This window comes from Chamaea fasciata, unplaced genomic scaffold (genome assembly GCF_029207755.1).
Source record: "Chamaea fasciata isolate MVZ Bird 193981 ecotype frontalis unplaced genomic scaffold, bChaFas1.0.hap1 SCAF_1, whole genome shotgun sequence".
In the NCBI taxonomy this organism is placed as follows: Eukaryota; Metazoa; Chordata; class Aves; order Passeriformes; family Sylviidae; genus Chamaea; species Chamaea fasciata.
In genome coordinates, this window is record NW_027094086.1 from 143,693,030 (window position 1) to 143,712,014 (window position 18,985).

The 18,985-nt window shown below is 39.4% G+C and overlaps 1 protein-coding gene across 2 annotated transcripts in view; it reads left to right on the forward strand.

Moving 5' to 3' along the window:
* The first annotated feature begins 214 nt into the window (after positions 1-214).
* Positions 215-18,985, forward strand: part of VIPR2 (vasoactive intestinal peptide receptor 2) — a 57,964-nt gene continuing 39,193 nt past the window's right edge. For both annotated transcript variants that reach the window (XR_010723468.1, XM_066200655.1), the window contains exons 1-4: positions 215-432; positions 3,294-3,396; positions 14,896-15,003; positions 18,694-18,791. Coding sequence is in view for 1 of the 2 variants with exons in the window: in XM_066200655.1 (XP_066056752.1) it covers positions 382-432; positions 3,294-3,396; positions 14,896-15,003; positions 18,694-18,791 (360 nt within the window). In the remaining variant the exon portion in view is untranslated. The remainder of the gene's footprint in view (positions 433-3,293; positions 3,397-14,895; positions 15,004-18,693; positions 18,792-18,985) is intronic.

Here is an 18,985-nt window from a genome sequence, read left to right on the forward strand (position 1 = left end):
TGGGCGGGGGGCGTCCCGGCTCAGGGCAGCGGCTCGCACCTCTTGTGGGGGGAGCGCCGGCGGCAGCGAGAGGGGGGAGGAGAAAACGAAGGAGAGGAGAGGGGCTGGGGAGACACGGGCGGGCGGGCAAGAGCCGGGGGCTAGAGGAGGAGCTCCGCGCAGAGCGGCGGCGGGCACGGCCGCGGTCGGGCCGGGAGCCGAGGCGCCGGAGCGGGGCAGGTGCGGGAGGTCCCACCGCCGCTGCCCGCGGGGCGGGGGAGCCGGCAGCGGCCCCGGGCCCTATGGTGCCGGGCGGGACCCGGAGCCCGCTCCCCGCCTTCGAACGGGGCCCGCGGAGCGCCGCGGGGCAGCGCAGCCCGGCGGGCCCGGCACTCGGCGGGCATGAGGACCCTGCCGATCCTCCTGCTCTCGCTCTGCTGGAGCCTGGGGCCGGTAAGTGTCCGGCGCGCAGCCCGCCCGAGGGAACGCTCGCTCCACTCCAGACCGCGGGCGGGGTGACCCCGCGGCTCTTCCCTGAGGAGCCTGTGCGGAGCCCCCCGGGCTGTTCCGCAGCTCCGCGGGGCGGGGGCGCGGCAGGTGCGGGGCTCGGGCCCCGCCGCACACGCTCCGGGACAGCGCTGCCTCCCGCCGCCGCCCCCCGGCTGTCCCCGGGCGGGGAAGGCGAGGGGAGCGGGCTCGCGTCCGCCGCCGGGACCCCCGGGCGCTCCCTGCCGCGTGCCCGGGCGCTCCGCAGCGCCGGGACGGCTCCGCTCCTGCTCCGCTCCGCCGGGCACGGTCCCATCCCTGCGGAGCCGCCGCTTCATCCCCGCAGGTTTCCCCGTAGCCGGTGGACGCCGCTGGTTTGCGAAGAGTTTTCACGGAGCGCTACCCGGGGCGGTCCACAGACCACTGGCCGTCATCGTGGAGGGAAAAGCCCTACATCCACAACTGCTCTGTAATATGTACAATGGGATTGCGATGTACAAAGTCTTCAGAATATTGAAGTCTTCTTCAGGGCGTCTGCTTTTATTGCCTTTATATTTTCAAGCGTTTCTTAAGTAGTTTGTAAAAGCCAGTTACATTGATGGAAGTATGATACACAAAAACAATTTTTTAAAAGTCTTTTAAATTTTTTGTTAATGTATAACACCAAAAGTCAGGAAACCATACTGAAGGTGAGTGTAAGCTGCTTGTCAGAGGAAGTGTTTATCCATCAAACTGCGGGTCTAGATGCTTTAGAAATTATTAAGCTGCTTATAACGCAGAGAGGCTCCTAAGCTAGATTTCCAGCTCAGTGTGCACCTTTACATGCGACTCTGTATTCATTGGTGACAAAGGATAACCTATCGTTGGTTAAAAAGGGAAAGATGGATGAGCACAAGTCCAAAAAAGTGGTGAGTGCCCTCAAAATCTTGATGTGTTTCGGGAGGTGGTCAGTGCCATGTAGTCTGGAACCCTTAATCTCTTCAGCTTTGTGAAGTACATGTGAATGAACTGGACTATTAGAACAAAGTATAACACAGTTTAGCATGTAGCCCAGGTGTGAAAAGTAATATGCTGCCTTTGGGTAGTAACAGGTGTATGTTTTCAAATTAACCTTTACTATTAATCACTGGTATTTCAGAGGTATCAGAAAGATAAGTTGTTTATTCAGCAGGTTTCTTAATTGCAGTAGCTAATTTGACTTATCCTTCATTTAGTTAACATTTTTATTTACTGAACCTTCCTTTCCAAGACCCAGTAATTGTAATTCTTCTTGATGAGTAGGAAATCCACTGTCAGTTACTGAATGTTTCCACTTGGAAATGAAAAATAGCCAAAAATAGGTTTTATGAAAGGAAAGTGCTATTAAAAACATTATGTATACATGGGACTTTTATTTTACATGGCTGCTATCTGCAAAAAAGATTATACATACCAAAATGTAGGTATTTTCAGTATAATGCTGAAGTTTAAATTATAAGCTCTAGAAATCCTAATTTGTGTTAAACACGTGTCTTTGAAAGGAAAAGAATTCTGCACTCAAAACGTCTAATTTCAATACTCAACATAGAGAAAAGGCATGAAAAAGGAAGTCAGGTTTTGATGTTGTAGATGGTGAAATGAGACATTTGGAGAAGAGACAGGTTTTTGTGAGTTTTCATAACAGCCCCTGCTGTTATGGCTCTTGCGCTGTATTTTTAAAAGCTGTGCAAGTGGTTTGTTCACAAAGAGACTGCAGCATCACCAGGTTCTCAGTCCTAACTCTGGACCTGAGGTTCTGGACCCAGAATCACAACTTAATTAATTATTATATTTTAAAAAAAAAATTTGCTGTGTCATTCATCAGTGATCATTACCAGATTCTGTTATTAAGTGTCTCCTGAAAGTTGGGAAAGAAAAGACAGAAACTTGGAGAGAGACCACTTTTTTCTTGGTAATTACAAGTCTGAGGTGTGAGGATAACTGAAGTACTGCATATTGCCATTTTATTATTTAAGGTGTGATTTCATTTGAGCTGATCAAACTGTCCCATCAGCTCCACTGACGTTTCCAGCTTTTCCATTTGCCACCTCCTGCAGTAATTCCTCCTGTCTGTCTCTTATGGACTCCATGTGTTTCTCTGGGAGGCTCTGACTGCCTCTCTGAATTCAGCTGACCCCAGTACAACTTTCCAGGATATCGTTTCTCTCCCTAGTACTGTTGCATTCCTGTCTCTTCCCATGGACATAACATGCATAAACTTTTCTGAAAACCAAAGAACTGAGGGCAGGGCTTTGAACCGGTAGAGGTATTAATGCTTTAATTTTTAAGAAGTGGGGTTTTCTTCCTGTGTAGCATTTGCTTGAATCAAATAATCATGCACTGGGGCCTTCAGAAGATAAAATATACATGGTGGAAAAGGGAAGAAGAGCAGAATTAACCAAGTCAAACAGAATGAAGTTTGATCAATTTTCATGTTCTGTGATTTGTATTAAACTTTCAGCTCCCTAACTTACTACAAAAGGGGAAAAAAGCAAATGTATCATTCTCCTGTTTCAGTTACAGTTCAGTGTTTTTCTGGAGAAACAGATCTGATGGCACAATATTGAGGAATGCACTAGAAAGCTAAATGAATGCTACAGGAAGAAGCCAGTAGATAATTTCAACATTTTGTTCTGAAAAGTCCATGTGTGAGAAGCTAAAATGGACATGGAGTGTGAAAAATGCCGAGCACACGCTTGGGTGAAACCTGTGCCAGTTAAAGTTGTGGCTTTCGTTATTGGTAGTTGCATTCTTCGTGAGGCATTTTAATTCTAGTTTCAAGACTTAACCTGTTTGTTAATTTGGCACAGGTGAGCGGTGTCCATCCAGAATGCAGATTTCAGCTGGAGATTCACAAGGAGGAAACCAGGTGCATGGAACTTCTAAAGAATGCGAAGCCAGTGGACTACAAAGGTAAGGAAACTGTAATGTAGAGATTAACTGGAGTATTGAAGATTTTCTCTCTTTCCCTTCGTTACTGTTGTGATTGCAGTTTCCATAGTTGTCTGAACTGTGCTTGGGATTTTATGGTTTTCAGAATTTATGCAGTTTTGCATTAAATATACTGCTGCAGCAAGCATGTGAGAGGTGTGCAGGTGCTAAGAATGCCCTGGCTGGGACACCAGCTGGGAGCAAACACGTTCTCATGTGCTGAGATGTTGTTGTAGTATTTTCTGACTGGCAGAGCAGCTGCAGGCTGGTAATGACAAGACCAGCAGAAAAGCAAGTCTGAGGGAAAGCTGAAAGCCTTGGATCCAAGCATCTCTCCCTCCCTAGCTATGGTTGAGAGTAAAGTACCAGTGGCAGGAAGGATCTCTGGGTTTCCCAAGCGGACAAAGTTTCAGACTGAAGATCAGATTTACACCTAGAGGACCATGAAGTCCCTTTTCCCTTTCAAAGGGAAAAGTGGACAGTTGTGTTGCACCCAAAACCCAAACTCTCTCTGTCACTGTATTGTTTTCATTTTCTTTCTGCACAAACAGATAAATATACAGCTAGTGCTACTGCAAAGTGTAATTTAATGGAAGTAAGAAGAATAGTAGATGTAGGGATTTTTGTTAGGTTTTTGGGTTTGAGGTTTGGTTGGTTTGGGGATTTTTTGGTTTGGTTTTGTTTTTTTGGGTTTGTTTTTTTGTTTGTTTGGTGGATTGGTTTTTGTTTTTTAGATTTTATGAGATTTCCTTCCTACATTTTCATGTGAGGAGAAAAGAAGTTTATGAAAAAATGACATTTTTCTTGGAAATTGAAGCTTCTGGTAAAAGCCATTTGTTCAGCAAGTAGAATAAAAAGGTGGCAGATAAATTCAGATTGTCAATATGTGGTTTATTTGGGCTTTTTGTGTTCATTTCGTTTTAACTGCACTCTGAAGATGATTATGGGACCTCAGAGACCTGCCATCTGCAGTGCTCTTTGAACATAAACATGAGTCTCAACTTATGATGCTTTTTCCACCTCTCCTCAATTTAAATGTATCTCTATCAGTGCATATTCTAATATTAATTTGTATAAAATAAAAAAAATCGAAGGTTCATCAACGGTTTGTATTTTATTATAATTTGTCCATTTTATTAATCAAGATCAGTAATTTAAAAAATGCAAAATCTTACTGGAATAATTAATCTAGAGTTATGGCTTTTATTTATATATGAGAGGTGAAGAGAGATGGCTGTTACATAAATAATACTAGTGCGAAGCCAGATGGAGAAATAATTAGTAGCCCAGCTTAATGAATTAAATCATGAACCAATAAATTCACTGTTAGCTGTTACATGGCTTTGAAAGTCAAGCTTTCCTCAAGATATACTTTTGTGATCCAGATGCTGGACTGCTCCAAGGGTATCTTTATGATGCACACCAGTTTTATTCTGGGCTCCCTAGGGGAAGAAAGAAGTTTGCTGTCAGTATTTTATCCCCAGCCTCTTTTCACTGGAAGAGTGGTGCCTCCTGAAGGCAAACGGCTGTGAAAGAAAACTCATGTCATGGAAGGACACGGGATGTCTGATGGTGTTGATTCCACCCTGCAGTGGCAAAACAGCAGTGAAAGGATTTAGACATTTTATTGAATGTCCATCTGAAACTAATGAAATATTCCATTTTGTTGGAGACTGGAATAAATCCCCTGTGGTGATGAAAACTGGATGTTTAATATTACAGGAGAATTTGTTCTATGCTTCCTGTTACAGATACCCTCACCAAGACCCTCCAGAGAGTAGCCTATGTTAAATATATGCATTTACATTTACAAAACATTAAATAGACATTCTCTGTATGTCCTTATTTTCCCAGTAAGCTCTCTGTAATCATACAAAGAAGTAAGGACTATTTTGAACAGTAATACTCTGATTGCTGACAAAGAAGAATTACTAATGAAATTGGCAAGCTGGAGCTAGTTAGTCCAAGTTGTAGCTTCGTAGCTTCACGTGTAACTTGTAGTTCATTTAAAACATAACTCTTTACAATAAATTCCCAAATGCTATTCCACTTTCTCCTGAATGGGAAAGATGGTCATAAAGCCTTTGCCATTCTTCTCCAGCTTTAGTATGTGCTACCTGACTTCAAAAGCTGTTAATGAAATCTTTTGAAGGTCCTGTCTTGAATTTGGAAATAAGGGTTCCCCAAGATTTTCCACGGAAGGCTTGGACCTCCATTATCAAAATCAGTGGGAACATTTTCATTATTTATTGGGCACCTGGGAAACCTTTGCACCTCTATGTAACATGCTCCAGAATTTGGCTAACATGCACAGCTTCTGAATTTTGAAGGATCAAAATTATATGGGACAAGTGGTTTCGTCTTTGAACTAGATGGCAATTATGTATTGAATATCTTATCTAATCTTCTCAACTCCCAGTTAGGGAGATAAAACGGAAACATTTACAGGCTATTGGGGTTTCTTGGACATGATAAAATTGTCTTACTCCTGAGATGCCACAAGACATGGGCTGAAGAATTTTGCTGAGTAATTTTTGCATTGCACCTAAAATCACTGACTGTGAAGTCTATGAAGCACTTGTTTACTTCATGGCTTAATAAAGCAGTAGCATGTTTTGCAAACAAAACACTGCATAAAGACGCTGTAAGCATCCTTTGAACAATGCTAAGGATATGCTAAAACAAAAGGACCCAGTTGGTCTAAATTCTGCTCATTTGCCACTGTCAAACTGTGAGGCACCCAAACCTCTTGCTTTGCACCCTTTGGGGGATTTTCAGGCATTAGCAAATACTTTTCCATTAGTGGACAATATGACACTCCATTTAGGGAAGAAGTTGCTCTCCAAAGACCTGTGGCAGTGCTTTCCTCTCTGTCGTGCTCTTTAGAGCATCTGGTTGTTTATTTTATGAAGACTGTGTTAGCTTCCATCCACATTTGTTGTCTTCTTTCCTCCTATAATTTGGGCCCTGGGGTATGGACGCACCTTAGCTGGAAGCCTAGGAGAGGTTCTTCTATCTTTGTGCACATTTCTTCATTTTTGAAGGGCAGATGAATTGCATTCTAACTAGCTCATAATAACTACAGATTTTGAGGTCTGTATGGAAAGAAAAAATCGTTTTTATCAGCTACCCATGGCTTGTCTTCTTACAAAAATATAGAAAGCTCCCAAGAAAAGCAATTGAACATACATAAAAATTGTCCTTCTGCAAATTTCTGCCTTTATTCAGTATTTAGATTTTTTTGTTATAAAGTAACTGGCTCATTTCTCTTCACCTTCAAGTGCAAAATAAAATCTTATTGTAAACAATGTTAAAACTCAGGAGATTTTTTAAACAGGTTTCTACAACTAAACGTTCTAAAAAAGATTTCATTATGACAGTAATGAAGTTAAGGGATTTTTGATTCATCTTGGACTGAGTGGCTGCACAGTTAAATGTGTCTTTTCGGATTTTGATTTCCAAAATACATTTTTGTGAGACCCATATGTCAGACAACATTTTTAATTTTAGATACAGCATTTTAACTTTGAGGAAGGGATGTAGATGAAAAGAAAAATGGCTTTGGAAAGAATTTCATAAACCTCTCAAAGAGAAGCTTCATAATGCAGCTTGTAATAGGAAATTAAAAGAGACAAGACACCAAAATGATGCTCTTAGGTTTTGGTAAGTTTAAAGCAAGAGGGACCAATATTGCTGTGCAATCCAGTCTCCTAAATTGCACCATCAATAGAATTTTCCTCAGTGATTCGAGCACTGAGCTCATGATCTTGTGGATGGAACAGAGCTGTTCAGAGCAGTGGGATGAACATTCAAATGTTGGACTTGTGGCAAGTTGTCTAGAAGGTAAATTTATCTGACTAGCTTACCTGTTAAAGTTGTTTTTCCAGGAAGAAAGGTGCATATTTTGCATTTACCCACACCCTCATCATGCCTTTGTGTACAATACACACACCTCTCTCTATAACTACGCCAACGTGATCACTCTGTCCCCCATGTTAGTAAATAGAAGACTGACACAAAGCCAGATGAGGCCTTTCTTTTGCTGCATAAAGGAATCTCCTCAAAGTTCCCCCTTTCTTAATGCTCCCTGTCTCGTTGAGGTCTTGCATCAGGTTTTGTTTAGTTTTGAAGCTATTTTCTCTGTAAAATGAGTCAGTAGCCCAGACTGCAGTCCTGCTGACAGTCCTCTGAGGTAGCATTCAAAGTAAAATTAAATGAGGTGGTGGGGTCATGGAACTTACTTCATGCACCACCAGCAACTCTTGGAAGAACAACTTTTAGCTTTCTTGAATCTCTGTGCTGCTGCTTTTCCAGCTGTAGTACAGATATGTTGCTGCTTTTTAGTTCACACTTTCTTGTTTTGGTTTGGTTTTTTGTTGTTTTTTTAATGAGGGAAGCCAAAGGGGCTGCTTTGGATATTTTTATGTTTTGGCTTTCACTGATTGAAGTGCAATCATTAATGACACCACATAAAACTGACCCTTATGGTATTGGCAGTGTCTGGGCTTTGTGGAAGCTGTACTTAAACATTTGAGGGCAGAAGAGAGTTCCATCTTTTAAGGAGGCTGGATGAGAAAGGTGAGAAAGAGATTTGAATGAAAGGAGTTGCCTGCTGAAAACTAAGTGTAAATAAAATGGTGAAGACCAAGAAAACACCCTGATCATCCTCATTCAAAAATCTCACATAATAAAGTTTACGAAGAGTGACAATAACAAACCCTTTTGGAAACAATAGGAGCACCAGGTGTCCACAATGATTTTGGAGACATGAAATTTCTTCTCTACCCAAAATATAAATAAAACGTTAGCAGTAGACATTAATATATGGCATTTGTAGCCCCGAAGAAGAAAAATTCACAGCCATAAGTGTATTTATTGTGTTTTCCAGAAGATTCTGAAGGAAATTCTGCCCAGCATAGTCTTGCACTTCTGTCTTGATAAAGACCTCTGTGGCCGTGGCAGTCTATTCTCCATGGCATCCAAAGTTGAAATACCACAAGGAAGATTTTTGAGTATCAAAACATTGAAAAAACTTCAGCTAATAGAAAAAATAGCACATGGGTTAGACATAATACATACTAGCAGAAATACATGGTCCTACTTCTTAATAGAGACTTTTAATATTTTGTGGTGGGGTTTATATGAACAGGAGATTGATTTTAATGGTCATTTTCAAGAATGTACAGCCTGTCAGAATTGGGGCAACATAAAGATGAAGTCACCTCTTACAGCTTTGTCTATGTGTACATGGATACATTTGCGTAAGAATAGAAAATAGTGTTCTTAAGGTAAGATTAACATGCTGGGGTTTTTTGAGCTATCATACAAAAATAAATGCTCTTGTCTCCAAAGGACATTTTGAGTAATCGGAAAGCAGGTTTTATCTGGAAAACTTGGGGGAAAACTCGTTTTCTTTTTGAGAGGGTTTTTTTTTTTCAAAGTTTTAGCTGGCAACTTCCATATTTCCCCACAGAACCTTAAAAATATGTAAATTACATTAAGTGTAAAACTTAGATTTTTTTATTCTCTAAAGGGAAACTGTTCTTCAAAAGGGAAAGAAGACATTTCTTCTGAATTGCTTAAGTTTGCGAAAATACAGAAATCCCTTAGAAATCTCGGAAACAGTATTTTTTGCCATTTCTGGTAATAGAACTAGGAACCTATGAACTGCAAATATTTTAGGCTAATACGCGATAAACTCTATTGGTTTCATCATTCTGTTTAAACTAGTTAAATCTGACGTATACTGTAGAATTTCAAATTTCTCTTTGCCGTCTATGAGTAGTGTTTGTTGACTGGAAATGAAAAGCATTTCTTCAGTGTTTCTGAGTAATTGGGGCTGCGTCTTGACCACCTTGTAGCCAGTGGGGCTGGGCACGCTGGGGGTGGGCAGCTCCACACAGAGGGGCTTGGAGTGGGCAGGGTCTGGCAGGGTCCTTCCCCCCAAGTCAAGGCAGCTCCAGGGCAGGGCAGCTGTCACCTCCCGGGGACAGGGACATCATCCTGCGGGGGTGAGTCAGGGCTCAGCCCGGCACAGGGCGCCAGGGTTGGGCAGAGCCCTGGGATGATGCTGGGCAGAGCCACAGCGCAGGGCAGGGGAGAGGCAGGCACGGGCTCTGAGGAGGATGAAGGCAGGTGCAGCCCCAGGGCCAGCACAGCCTGTTTGTGCTCTCAGGACCCTGACAAAAGCAGGTGGGCAATACCCTCAGCGAGGCAGCGTGGAGCAACAGCCTTTTTTGGGACTGTCTCATTCCTGCTCCCTCTCTAAGCAGTTCTGTTTTGCTCCCAGTTTGCTAGCTTGCTACTTGTGCAGCACCCGCTTTCCATTTCTTTCTATCATTTGTGTGAAAATGCAGAAGGAATGTCAGGCCATATATGTTCATAATTCCCATGCGACCCGAGTTCCCTGCTGTGGCACACAGACCTGCACTCTAGAAATCATTGCCCATAAGACGTGATATAGCTCCTGCTCTGCCAAGTTAAATACAAAAATCAAAACATTGAAAAATAAACCCTAGGCTAGCTGTCGACTTTCTGACTCATTTTCAAAGCACTCTGTTGTTTTTTCATGTTTTATGCACTCCTAGGCAGTTTTTAAAAAATGCTAAACCTCTCTTGGAAGTGACAATTTTTAAATCCAAATACAAAGTGCCACCTAGTGGTTATATATTTATAAAATGTGTCTATAAACAAAATTTTCCAGCACAAGGCTCAGTGTTTCACGTTTTTATAAATGAAGAAGCACACGTAGGTAAGTGAAGTGTTGCTTAAGGACTGGATCTCAAAAAGCAGGATGATGAACGGGGTGGCGGGACTTATGTAGGCTGAAGAAAATGGGAAACTAAATGTAGTTTACAGTCTGTTACGTTTCCTTTTACTATGAAATATCTGCAAATGCATGACAAGCATTAAAGACCAAACATTCAAATAAAGTAAGTGATCTCATTGAAACAAGCTAACAATAGCATCTGCAGTATCCTCTGGAGGAACAGGAGAGGGGATCAGTAGAAGAGACTTTTGGGCAGTCGCTGAGCAAAGGTTTTCAGGGAAGTTTGATTGTTTCCTTGGATATACTGTGAATGACCATCACCCCGCTGGTGGGGCAAATGCAGAGATTGAAAAGGGATCGTTCTAGACACTACAGAATCAGGGATGAAGAACCTTTTTTCTTTCTGCCTTTGCTAGTTTTATTAACAGTTGTTAATGGCTTAACCCCAGAGATCAACCCAGCCAGGCACAGTTGCTTACTGCCCCACCAGCAGGATCAGGGAGAGAATTGGGAAGGTAAAAGCTGGAAAACTCCTGCGTGGAGATAAGGACATTTTAATAGGGAAAGCAAAAACCCACTGTTCAGCACAAATCCAAAACACAGCCCCATATCAGCAACTCTGAAGAAAATTAACTCCGTCCTGGTACCCTGCCAGAACCAGCCCAATAGTTAAAGAGAAGGTAAAGAATATAGCAGTAGATGTGCAGAAAAATTTGAGGAGCTAACACAGATCTAAGCTGGTCTGACTTTTTATGTGTACATATCAAAGTGAAAGGACAAATGCACTCAATGCTTGAGAAGTTATTGAAGTACAATGCAAACATAGAGGCTAAATTCAATAATGTACATTAAAAAAATATGTACACTAAAATACATCTGGGTACTTCCAATATTTTAAAAATATTCTAAATAAAAATTACAGAGATTTTAAAAAATTAACATTGCAGCAATTGTTTAAGGCAAAATTTTGCCTTAAAAGTGAGCTATAAAAAGAAATAGAAAGCTAGCATTAGGAAGTATAATTTTACTGGTAAAATTGTTACCAGAACTAAATTATAAAACTTTATTTAAACCTAAAAACATGAATATATTTTATCTTGATTAATATCCTCCAGAGCAGTAGGAAGCAGGCCTATATATGTGGGAGATGGGTAAAATTTCCAGAAAATGAGACTTCAGATAATGATCTTATAAGTGCTGCACTGATGGATGACCGTTCAGAAATCCTAACACTGAATGAAATAATGGCTGGACAAAGAGTTGTAGAGAGTGAGGAGAAGACTAAATTTGATCAAGTTAGATATTCTATGCAGAGAAACAGAAACATTTAACGTAGCATTTACCACACCTTCACTTCCCAACAGTGTGGTATTTAAAGCACCATAGACTGCTTTATAGTCGCTGGAAAGAAACAGGCAATCGTTGGGAGCAATTAACCTGGCCTAATTTCATGTGTTTTAGGATGAAGTCAAGTTAATTGCATCCCACCTCTGCATAAGGTTATGTTTTCCTAAGAGAAAAAGAAGAAATATGAATGCAATATTGTTAAAAAGTAGTAAATGGAAGAAGGAGGCAATGAGGAAGGGTGTGGTTTGAAAGCCCAGAAGGTGCGCTGTTGTTTAACAGTTGTAATTCTAGCAGTAATTACACCAGTAATGCTGTTTCAGCATTCAGACTGGTCCAGTTTTCAGATGCCCACTGGAGTCATTCAGTGACTATAAATACCTCCAGGATATTTTGGCAGTTTTCTCACATGTCCTGTACCATTATCAATAAGCCTGTAGATATACATAAATTGAAGCCTAATATTCTTGGAGTTCTGGTGGCAGCCACTTCAGCTTCACTCACATGATTTGTGATGCATTTGAATGTAATCTACATGTAGAACATGTCTTTGGTGTTACTTCATCCATTTGATTTAAGGAATCCGAAACAGTATCACTCTTTCCTGGGCCATATATGCCTGTCAAGTCCTAAAATACCGGGGAAAAATAAAGGAAAAAGCATTTTCCCCAGAAACGTTAGTGACGTGTGATATTTTGAACATCAAAAACTTGTATATCAAATTCCTTTGAGCAAACTTTGAGATTTGATACAAATTGTATTGCTTAATTTTGGTAGGAATAGGACTTGAACCTCAATTTTTTTCTATATAGTATTCCATGCAATTGAGGCTTGAATAAGATTTTTTGAAGTCTTTTCTGTGGAAGACATAGCAATGGAGCTCTGAAAGCCATGCTGTCCAGGTGCTTGCTTGGCAAAACCTTAGTCCAGTCAATATACAGCAGCATAGGAAAAATTTATAAAGGCCTCTGAGCTGTTTGCAGATTACTGTAACAAACCCACCATTTTACAGAGTAGATTAAACAAAAAGGAAAATTTGAAAAAGTCATCAGCTTCCATGGGTGTTCATGAACAGTTTCATGACTCATCTCAGCTCTCACTGTTAGTGGAAATGGTGTTGAAATAAAACTGTCTGAGGTCTTACAAGATGATAATTACTCTTGTGTACTCCAGGGCTTGTTTATGCTGGCTCAGGCAGTCCATCAATCAAAGCCAAAAGAGTTTCATTTTGTTACTGTAGTTCTGAGTGCTGACAGATGACGGCAATAGTTTCTTTGTCTTTCTGATTACTTGTATGTTGTGTTGTTGATGTTGTTTTTGGCTTAAAATCAACTGGGGAGGAAGCATGACCTGAACTAGTTCAGGTAAACATTCTTTCACTTTGTGTAAGCCCTGGTCCTGCATCATAGAGATTTGGACTTGATTTTGACTCAGAACTGCAGCTCAGGAAGCACCTAAGCATGTTGAAATTCCATTTCAAAGCCTATGAAGGTGACCTGCTCAGTGTAAACCTGTGAAATTGTGTACAGATGGCCAAGCCACCATCAGAGATCTCTCAGGGATACTGTTGGTAATGCCAGAAGAGGCTGGTGCAGCATACAGGGCAGTGGAAGATAAGGCATTACATTATCTACAGAGAGAGAGAAACTTTCTGAAGTGTTCCCTTTAGTAATCCCTTATTTTTGGCATCATCTTTCTGAATATAGAACAGATGCTGCATTTAGAACTGTACAATCCTAAGAAGAGTGAAGAAAGACCCAATCCCCACAAGCAAGTGAATCCTCTGGAGAGTTGCACTTCCTTGGGAAACTGTATAAAGAGGAGTCTGTGGAATTGGTGATCAAATGCAGAATTTCCCCCATAATCCTCCTCTCATCTTTGTTTTATCGTCTCCAGACCTGTTCTTGGTATCACACAGAGGCTCCCTCACAGCTATCACACTTGGATGGGTGTTTCCAAAGGAAAGCGAGGCCCATGGGACACTGCCACTGGCTTTTCTTTGTGCTGCAGCTAGGACATGGCCCTGGGACAAATCCAGCTGCTGGTCCTGTAACACATTCTTTGGTTCCCTAGTTTAAGTGTGCTTTGAAAGTAACTTAAACTTTGAAAGCAGGATGCTGCATATTTTACGTCAACACAAGCTGTCCAAGTTTAATTGCACTAAAAAGTTTTTTATACAAATATAGAACTTCTAAATATTCCTTTTCGAGTTTCATTTAACTCATGTGGCTTGATTTTGGGCATGACCTCACTAGTACAGAATAAATTAATAATGAATTGTTAATACTATAAATATTCTAAAGAATAATATGGCTGTGAGCAGTTCCCAATCCAAGTTTTATGTTCTCTACTGAAAGGAACAAACTGTCCCTTTTATGATAATAATCTTATGGAGATAACACCAGTGGGATAATAGTTTGATTTCTGTCTTTACCATTAACTACAAATTTAAAATTTTAATTGCCTTATCTGAAGACATAAATGCCTAGAATTTTTGCCTGATTTCTTTTTTGTTAAGGATCTTGAACTGAGATAACACGAGTAACATTTCCTCACTTCTTTGTCCTCACAAAGCTTGTGTTGACAAACTTTCATAGCTCTTTGCTTAGCTTAGAAGGTATGCATTATAAACAGACAACTTTAAACAGGGCATGATTGAGCCAAGTGCCTATAGCAGCTACAAGAATATTTACAGTCATTCACAAGATACAGCCTTTGAGCCACCTTAGTATGGATATCAGCATGGGCAAAGCTGTAGCAAGTTACTCTTTACTTGTAACAAGCATTTACTGCCACTACAAAATATATCTGTGAAATAATTTGTAGGCCTCCTACCCTTCCTGAAACCAATATATAGAAGCAATTTTGTTCAAATGTCTGTTATTTAGTTTGAGAGACTATTCTGTAAGTCCATGCCTATTGTTCCAAACTCCAATCATAATGCATCCCTATCATATGCGATGCTGAGTCCAATGACCTACTTAGGTATTTCTTTGTGATGTTCAATCTGCTTGGCAGAAAACTCCATTTTAACTGTGATTAGAAAAATCTCGAAATTTTGCAATTCTTAATAATTGAAATATATCAATGCTCAGGAGTTATTTTTTTAATTTTTTAAATATTTCTTACTTTTTCTTAGCCTCCTCACATCACAATCACGTTGTTTTAATGAGACATTTTGCAAACAATGTATTAACTGACCTAAAAATTGGCTGGTTAGCAGCCTTGAGCAGGTTTTCATAGAAAATATCATCTTTGCAGCTTTTTGAAGGAATCTAATATTTTTTGAGTCACTTGTCCAAAGCTTTCAGCAGGTCTTTATAAGGTAAACCCAGCTTTCAAGTCTGTTAATGCAGGTTTTGTTTCAGGATGTGTTGGAGTTTGGGATAACATCACCTGCTGGCGTCCTGCGAAGATTGGAGAGACTGTCACTGTCCCTTGTCCAAAAGTATTTAGCCTTTTTTCTGGCAAACCAGGTATTTTATTTTAAGGTGTATTTTTACTGGCTTCTCTCTGGTATTGTGTAACATGATGTGCTAAAAATGGTTTATTTGGGGGTTTAATTTTCTTCATGGATTAAAAATTCTTGTCAGAGCTGTTCAGGACACGCCATGAAAAGACCAAATTATTTGTGTTCTGTTAGAGTTAGATACTAAATATATTTCCTGACACAGTGACACTCACCAAAGCTGCCAACATTGCTTGCTCTTTTTTGTCCTATTTTGTTAATTATTAAGACAGCTGAGCCTGACTGACATCTCTAACAGTTGCCAGCAGGTCACATGTAGCTTGTTCCTTCTGTGCCTCAGGAGGGGGAGCTCTGCCTTGCCATCATGAGAATAAAGAGCCCACATTAACAGATAATACTTAAAAATTACTGCTATTGCAATTTAAGGCAGTTATTATGAAACCTTTTATTCTATTTTTTAATGGAAATTGAAAAGAGCTCATCAGTGTCTTAGACTGCTGAAACAATTAACTGGTTTAAGTCTACCGTCTTCTGCACCATCTTGTCAATATATCATATTTTGCCCTGTGGCATTTAAGTGGGGTTTTGAAAATAGGTGATGCACACAGAGTATTTCACATGTATCTTGAAATGCTGCAGGAAAAATCTTATCCCCATTGCTCAGGTGGGAATCCATTGTCATGAAGAGCTGGTGGAAGATGAAAAACTTGCCACAGTTATGTAATTCCTCTTTTGGGAGGGGAGGGGAGGGAGGGGCTGGTGTCTCTGTGGAGAGCTTCAACAATATTACTTTTAACTTAGGGCTAATTTGGGGTATGACTAAATACCTTTAGACTCAAAACTGTTGAATAAGTCATGTTCCAGTAAAAAATAGATAACTAAAACAATCTACAGATGAGCAAAGATTTTTCATTCCTGGAACTGGTGAATCTTGGTTAGTTTATCATGGATAGTCTAAACAATTTGTAAAGGGGAAAGTATGTGTAATCATCGCTAAATGTTGTGAAATCTATAAAAGTTTTCAAATTACTCAAACAAAGATAATAAAGTATTGTCATGAGACAAGGCAAACTAATAAATATCAAAAATTCAAAATCTGAATTAAATCACGCTGCTTCTATTTGCCAAAAGCTAGAGCATGCACACTCTCTCTGGAGTTTATTTCACAAACTTTAGTTATATTAAAACAACATTTTAATTTTACTATAAAACAAGTGCAGTAAATATTTCAGTCTGAAACTTTCGCAGTACAGCCCTATCTCACTTCACCATGGTGCCAGCAAGACTGAGAGATTACTTCATTTTATACTTTGCTATAATTTTACCAGATCCAGCTTTTTTTTCCTAGCTACCGGTTTGCTTCCTGCTTGTGGAACTAACAAGGCTGATTTTTAGAGGTTCCTGTTCAATTACGAGTGGTTTTTAAACCTTGTCTTTCTATAATTTCAGAGAAGGAAGACAACAAACATTTTGCATGGCTGATTCAATTAAGAGCTAACTAAGCATCTTGGTACTTTCATAAGTTGATTATGCTCAGGAATATGGAATTTATTTAATTCTTATACAGCACATTACAAATTAACTTCAATCTTATAGCGGAAAATTATGAAAAAACCTTCAAACAAGAAATTTAACTCTTTTTATTTAGACAAATTCGTGAGATGTATATTTTAGCTTTTAGTGTTTGAGAGGAGTTAAAATTCTACAAGATGATCTAGACTACCTTATTTTATGCAAATATTCCAAACCATAAGTAGGCTTTTAAATACCATCAATTCCTTAAAGGATTTCCCAGTTTAAATCGTGAATTTAAAAAAGTAGTTGTCTTCTCATCTTTAGAACTTCTGGAGAGCTGGGTCTAAGTTTATTCTGTGGTGCTCTGTGTTACAGTTTAAGGTTTCCACATGATCAATTCTGTATTGAATATTAGTAACTTTTGATTAAAAGAATTTTTACTGTAAAAACAAATCATATTATCCCATAATGTTTTTCCTGTATTGTACAAGTTTGAGTCTCAGAAAGTTATTCCGTTAAGTTTTTATTCAAATGTATGTGTCAGGTTATAGGTTTTAAATAAGATTACCATCTGAAATACTTAATTGCATGAAAAGATGGTGTAGAAATAAACATTGCCTTCCATAGAACATTGCCCAGCTCTCTTTAGGTTAGTAGGTATTGCAGTATTTAAAGTAGAAAATACTTCAGCATCTTGAGTACATTGAGTTTTTTCTTGCAAAACTGGCTTTGACGCAATCTGTGGTTCTGTTAGCACATTCCCCTGCTCTGCCTAGTCAGAGAATCTTGATGTACTTTTAAAGTGAAGACTCTTCATAGTGTATAAATAGGTTACATTTTCTTTTAAAAATGTCATTTCTATGCCAAACAGCAAAAGTGGTCCCGTTGTTTGAGACTGTGGGTTTAGGTCAAGGCCCTTTTATTAGCTGGAAAGTTTTGGTTGTTGGCTGGTGAACCATTTATGGGATATTTACAACTTTCTACTGAACACTTTATACAAAGAAGAAATTCCAGTAACCAATCAACAAAGTAAAGATCACAAAAGCTTTAGTTTGGAGTGTATATAAACAAGTTTGGATACTCTTGACCAACACGGATCTATGACACATAAATTTATTTTTCTATGGTGAAAAATAGGCATCTTTTAACCAATTATAAGCCAGTGGTTAACTCCAAACCGTATTATTATATGGTTATTATAAAAGTATATTATTATAGATTTCAAGTATCATAGATGTAAAAATTACTCTATGAAAATGTGAGGGGAAGTTGGCTATGAATTAACATTGTAAGAGTAAATTATAATAAATGTGATGAGTTTTCTTTCATCTGACATCAGGCTTATCCCTTTTCCCCTCTTGAAGTTGCTCCCTATTGCATGAAAATTAATTCATTTTAATTAGATTAAGAAGTGGAATCATGGGTTGCCCCCGTCTCATCTGTGTGACTTTGTCTCTGGAAAGAGTCAATATTTTCTGTTAGTTCCAAACAGAAACTTTCGGAAATAATAAATGTTCAAATTCCTTTCCTTGCCATACTTCCACACGTCCTGTGCATTCCCTGTCTTACACTGTTTCAGTATTGGTTCAAAGAGTGAAATTCAGCATGCATCTTTATTCCTCATTCTTCAGCCTATGACATAATTTGGCCTTTAAACTTCATTGCCAAACTTACCAATATTTGCTGTAGCAGTAAGTCATCACCTCAATGTCTAAGAGCTTTTGTAACTCTTCAGTAGATCCCTTGGTACTGGCTGTTCAGAAAGCTTAAATAGGAGGTTAGAACAACTCTCACTGAAATGACTTTTCCTTCAAATTACTTTACCTACAAATAGCCCCTTTAAAGAGTGAAGTGTATGGCTCCCTTCTGAGTATTTTAGATAAAACAGCAGAACAGTTTGGGGTTTAGTAGATCTGTTACAGTGATAGCTGTTATACTGAAGGAAAAGTGTTGGGTTTACTTCTGTTTTTCTGCAGTGCAACGGCAACTCCAAGCAAGAGCAAAAGCCAAAGTAATATGAATGAAAAGCACACGAAAGGAAATGTCTGGGTTGAGTCCTAGGAAATAAAGGAAAAAGAGCTAGGTTGTGACCAGCTAATGACACACTTAGATTGTTTAGGGAGTCATTGATGAGGAGAGTTTTGAATCTTTGTGATTTAAACTCTCTAATTTTGCTTTACAGGAAACATTAGCAAAAATTGTACGAGTAATGGATGGTCGGATATATTTCCTGACATCTTAAGTACTTGTGGATATAATGACTACGAAGACGATTATAAGGTAGGAAAAATACTTCTTCTATTCATTGAGATGATGATGTTCAGCACAGCTATCAGATGTATTCTGCTTCTAAATAAATCCCATTTTACTCAGACTGAATAAAAATGAGATTTAATGAAAATCTGTAGTAATTTTTCATAGCATTGGTTACAATATGCTTGGATTGCAGTTGTCTGATGAGATAAAATCAGGAC